Source organism: Frankliniella occidentalis, unplaced genomic scaffold (assembly GCF_000697945.3).
Source record: "Frankliniella occidentalis isolate FOCC.00 unplaced genomic scaffold, Focc_3.1 Scaffold7, whole genome shotgun sequence".
In the NCBI taxonomy this organism is placed as follows: Eukaryota; Metazoa; Arthropoda; class Insecta; order Thysanoptera; family Thripidae; genus Frankliniella; species Frankliniella occidentalis.
The window spans coordinates 2461939-2467031 of NW_026267137.1; the positions used below are offsets into that span (position 1 = coordinate 2461939).

General features: G+C 62.6%; 1 protein-coding gene across 2 annotated transcripts in view; it reads right to left on the reverse strand.

Moving 5' to 3' along the window:
- Positions 1-5087, reverse strand: part of LOC113206650 (myosin-IIIb-like) — a 17720-nt gene extending 12633 nt beyond the window's left edge. Inside the window, exons 1-13 of one of the 2 annotated variants that reach the window (XM_052273155.1) lie at positions 4995-5087; positions 4710-4889; positions 4074-4582; positions 3585-3928; positions 2894-3397; positions 2599-2753; positions 2370-2483; positions 1897-2207; positions 1364-1827; positions 1159-1269; positions 957-1051; positions 415-695; positions 6-335 (exon numbers count right to left, since the gene is read on the reverse strand). In XM_052273155.1, the coding sequence (XP_052129115.1) occupies positions 6-335; positions 415-695; positions 957-1051; positions 1159-1269; positions 1364-1827; positions 1897-2207; positions 2370-2483; positions 2599-2753; positions 2894-3397; positions 3585-3928; positions 4074-4582; positions 4710-4889; positions 4995-5069 (3473 nt within the window). In that variant the 5' untranslated portion in view covers positions 5070-5087. Of the gene's footprint in view, positions 1-5; positions 336-414; positions 696-956; positions 1052-1158; positions 1270-1363; positions 1828-1896; positions 2244-2369; positions 2484-2598; positions 2754-2893; positions 3398-3584; positions 3929-4073; positions 4583-4709; positions 4890-4994 lie in introns of both variants that reach the window. The other variant, XM_052273147.1, reaches the window with a different exon arrangement.
- Positions 5088-5093: the final 6 nt, after the last annotated feature.

Sequence of the window (5093 nt, forward strand, 5' to 3'; positions counted from 1 at the left end):
CTTACCTGAGCAGACGGCGGAAGTCGTAGGGTCCTCGCAGATCCTCGTTGGAGCCGCTGGGGCTGCGGGGGTCGAGGAGGCCGACGGGGGCGGGGGAGTGGGAGTTGGGGAGCACGGGGGTGCGCGCGGGGGAGGGCGGCACGGCGGGGGACGGCGAAGAAGCAGGGCCGAGGCCGGGGTTGGCCGTGGGCGAGGACCTGAGGACGCGGTGCACGTCGGGGGGTCCTTGGTGTCCTGGGGATGACCCACCAGGGCTACCCGACGACCCTCCCGACGGGCTGGGCTGGCTGTGTCCGCCGCCGTTGACGGCCTGCTGTTTGGGTTGCTTCCCTTGCCTACAACGCCACAAGAACATGATGACTGATTTGCCCCTTACTCCAACACCGGTTTCAAAACTATCGTCAATCTGCTCACCCTTGGTGTCCTTGCCCCCTTCCCCGCCGGCGGGGAGCCTCGGGCTGGTGGTTGTCGGCGTTCTTCCTGCTGACGTGATCCTGGAGAGCCTCGTAGTACGCCGAGGCCGCGACGGGCTTGCCCAGCGGCTTCCCCGCGGGCTTGGCGCCGCCCGCCGGCCCCGGGGCGGCGTTCTTATGCCGCCGCAGGTACCGGTGGGCGTCCTGGTTGGCCGCGTGCACCTTCTGGGAGAAGGCGGCCAGCTCGGCGCTGTTCCTCGCCGCTATGTCGGGAAGCACAATCTACCGAATTTAGAAATGAAATCCAGTTAGATGCATTGTCATCAATACAGCCTAAACGACCGCCCCCCAGTAGAATGGGCTCTCCGAGGCTCTCCCTTCACATGACTTCATCCTCCCGGCCCCTCCCCTTTCCCTTGGCTAAGTACCTCAGTTCTGAACCTGACAGGACATATCGCTCGGCAGATCATATCAGAACTGTTGGAGACAAAGGAGACAAACAAACGCAGTGCTCCAGCAAGGAGGGGACAAACCCGCACTGACCTGCGCCGCCTGGGCTGCCCGCTCCCGCTCTCTCTGCCGGGCGTCGGCCTCCACGTCGCGCCTCCAGCGACGGCGGGCCGTGTAGCCTCGGAAATCTGGAGATCAAGTGAGACATCTCATTAGCGAAAGTAGGGGAGGAAGGGCTCAAATTTTAGCGACAAATTAGAAAATTTGTCGTTGTTTTCTTGGATGGAACACTCACGGCTCTGGATGAGAACCGCAGCCTGGTTGGGGTCCAGGGGCTGGTTCTCCTTGTCGTTCCCGCGGCGCCGGAGACGCGCCTTGAGCCAGGCCGCCGCGCCCGCCTGCTTGCCTGCAGCAAACACCACGAGTGACGGGTCAGCCAAGGTTATCGCATGACGGTGGCTTGGCGTACGCGGAGGAGGCTGCGCTCTCCAGTGACTCACCCTTCTTGGGCTGGTTGACGAGCGCCGGGGGCTGGCGCTGCCGCGGCGCCCGCGCCCGCGCCTGTGCCTGGGCGTGCGCCTGGGCGTGCGCCTGGGCCTGCGCGTGCGCGCGCGCCGCCTGCGCCTCCAGCTCGTGCACGCGCCGCCGCTCGATCCAGCCGCGCACGTACCGCTGCAGCGTGAGCGCCGACTGGCGCTGCGCCTCGCGCACGGCCTCGCGGTGCGCCAGCGCGCGCCGGTAGCGCACGCGCGCCAGCCACGCGCGCACGCACGCCTGCACCAGCACCACCTGGCGCACCTGCTCCTCGTACAGCTTGGCCAGGTACTCGACGTGGTAGTACTTAAGGAACACCTTGGTCTTGCCCAGCGCCCAGCCGTCCATGTGCAGCCGCACCAGCAGCAGGCGGCAGGACTCCCTCGTCGCAGGAACGTTCTCCTTGAACCCGAAGCCAAGGAAGTAGTACCTAGGGGAGAGTACCAGAGTGTAGATCACATTCAGAGCAGCTGGACCTCAAGGGCAGATGGAGACGCACCTCTTGAGGAACTCGGCGAAGGGCAAGCGGTGGGAGAAGCCATGCTGCCGAATGCGGATCGTCTCCAGGACGCCCGTGTAGCGCAGCTGGCGCAGCACCTTGTCGGCGTCGAACACGGCGCCGCCGCGGCCCCCGGGCCCGCCCGGCGGCGCGGAGGAGGCCCGCTCCTCGCTCGGCTTGATGCAGCGCACGAACTGCGGCGACCCGGACACCATCTTCTGCAGCAGGTCCATCAGGCTGAACCGGAAGTACGTCGAGACCGTCTGCTGGGCGCGCGACTGCGACGCCAGGCCGACGCTGCTGAACCGCTCCTGGAGGTGGCCGGAAGCAAGTAGTTTGTTTAGATACTATAGAAAATAAATAAACGGAAAAAAATGAGTCATAATTGGCCGGGATCCAGGTGAGATCAGCAAAGTATTTACAAAGGATTAACGTTGAGACGCACTACTGAAAACGGATGTAAAAGTTCTTACCGGTGGTGTGGTTGGCTCCGGGCTGGGGGTGGCCGCGGCGTACAGGTTGCCCGTCCTGGTGATGGGGCACTGGAAGAGGAAGCGGACGGAGGAGATGGACGACCTGCGCACCACCTGCAAAATCAAAATAAGACGATCGGAAATTGCTCGCAAACCCTTGTTGTGACGACTGTCGCTTTATTCGCACAATACTGGCTGCTGCCACAGCCATGCAGGACAGTATGCTCACCTGAATCACCTCCGGCGGCAGGAAGTTGCGGTTCTTCTCCAGGAAGCCCTCGGCCTGGTACACGACCCTGCCCGCGTAGTGGCACACGGCGAAGCACAGCGCGTTGCCCTTGGGCCGCACGTAGAAGCGGCTCTTCATGTTGCAGTGAAATTTATCTGCAAGCCAAACATTTAATCATTGAAGTACATTTTAAATTTTGTACGTTAGTCTCGCATTTACTACAAAAAACTACTTTTCGTTTAAATTTAAATTTGAAACGGTTTTGATTCAAATAATTCGATAATCCCGCTCTCACCGACTAGAGTCCGGTCGCTGGCTCTGGGAAACCTCGACTCTTCGTCGAGCAGAGCCAGAAGGCCGAGCGGGCGGGACAGCAGCATGTCCAGGACGGGGCGGTTGTCCGAGAACTCGACCAGGTCGACGGGCACGCCCTCCGCCATGTACTCCTGCTGCTCCCAGGTGAAGATGTGCTGGTTGAAGTAATACTGAATCTGCTCGTTGGCGATGTTGATGCACAGCTGCTCGAACGAGTTGCGCGGGAAGTTCTCGAAGCCGAAGATGTCGAGGAGGCCGATGGAGAGCGGGTCCTCGCCGGCCTTGTTGAAGGCGAGCAGCGTGTTGATCTGGTTGACCATCCAGTCGAACAGGCGGCCGTACAGCCCCTTGGCCAGCGCGTGGCGCGCCGCGCTCGCCTCCTGCCGGCTGTTGCAGCGCGTGATGGTCTCGCCGCGCGTCACCACGCTGGTGGACGTGAGCGCCGTCACCAGCTCGGCCGCGTCCACGCCCAGGAGCTGCGACACTGCGGCAGGAGGGGCAACAGTCAAATCTCCATTTTGTCAAGTCAAAAAAACTGTCAAATTATGTCCGACGATTAGAATAAGAGGGCGCGGGGCGGACGGGCACGATGGGTGGCCGGCCCACCCGGCGCACGCTGCCGGATGGGCTGCCTACCCGCCGGGCGCGCGGCGCGCTGGTCCAGAACGTACCTCGGTGCAGAGGCGCCACGTCCAGCAGGCGCGTGCCGGGGTCGCCCGCGCCGTTGTTGGCGGGCAGCTGGTCGGCGAACTCGAGGTCGCCGATGTGGAGGATGGCGGCCAGCACGCGGTACACCGAGTCCACCTCGTCCGGGCGGAAGCCCAGCAGCCCGAAGGCCGCCTTGAGCTGGTAGAAGCGCTCCACGTTGGCCTGCTTGCTGAGCGGGTCGGTGCGCTCGCCGGCCAGGAAGGCGTGGTGCGCGCGCAGGTCCGCGTCCAGGTGGAAGTCGTGGAGGCGGCCCTCCCGCTCCAGGCCGTCGTACAGGTAGTAGAACACGTGGAAGTTGCGCTCGCCCCTGCGAACCGAGAGGAAGGAACAGATGCTCACGGGCCGTGGGAGTGGCACACAAATCATGTGGGGGTTCTCATGTGGTTTTCTTTTTCTCTCAGCGATCCGATCAGGTGGAAGGCCACACCATCGAGAGTGATGTAAGTACTCACTCTGCTTGCTGCACTACGCGGGACTGCTCCAGCAGGTACACCGAGATGCGCGCGCCCGTCACGCGCCCGCTCCTGGTCATGGCCACGTCCAGGTACTTGCCGAAGCGCGACGAGTTGGAGTTGATGCCGGTCTGCGCGTTGCCGAACGCCTCCATGACGGGGTTCACCTGCAGGATCCGCTTCTCCAGGTTGCGGTTGGGCGCCTTGCCCAGGTAGACGAGCTGCTTGAGCAGCAGGTTGGCCGACACCGTCTTGCCGGCGCCGCTCTCCCCCGAGATGACGATGGCCTGGTTGTGCGCCTGGTGCACGAGCGCCTGGTAGGCCGCGTCCGCCACGGCGAAGATGTGCGGCGGGTTGTCGGAGCGGGCGCGGCCGCGGTAGCGCGCCTGCTCGTGCTCCGAGTAGAGCCCCAGGCTGGCGAACGGGTTGACCGCCAGCAGGATGTCGCCGATGTACGTGTAGATCTGGCCCTGTTCGAAACGCCGCTGCAGCTGCTCCACAATGCTGGCCTGTTGTGAAAAGAAAAAATACATTTCAATATACTTCATAAAAAGGGGAAATTTTTAAAATTTCGACTTGGGCTAAAACAATATACTTTAATCGTTGTTTATTTCAGAGTAGTAGACGGTAGTTTACCTCGGTGAGATTGTCGAGCGCGGCGAGGTCGTCGCGGAACATGGGCTGGGGCTTGGAGCGCCGGTCCTGCTTGAGCTGGCCGTGCTTCGTGGTGACCTGGGGCGCGCGCTGGCGGGCTCGGGCGCGCGACCGGGGACTCCGCCCTTCGCCGTGGATCTCGCGACGCAGCTCCAGGCGCACCTGCACAGGTAGTCATTGGGGCGGTTCGAGACATCTTACTGGCGAGCGCATCCTTAGTCCTTACGTTTAAAAGGAAACAAGGAACACTTAAAAGCAAACACTCACCCGTTGAGCTTGAAGGGCAGCGCGCTGCAGGAGCGGGTGCCTGAGAAGGTGTCGGCTGAACGGCCGCTGCTCCATGTCCTTCACGAGGCACTGCCTCAC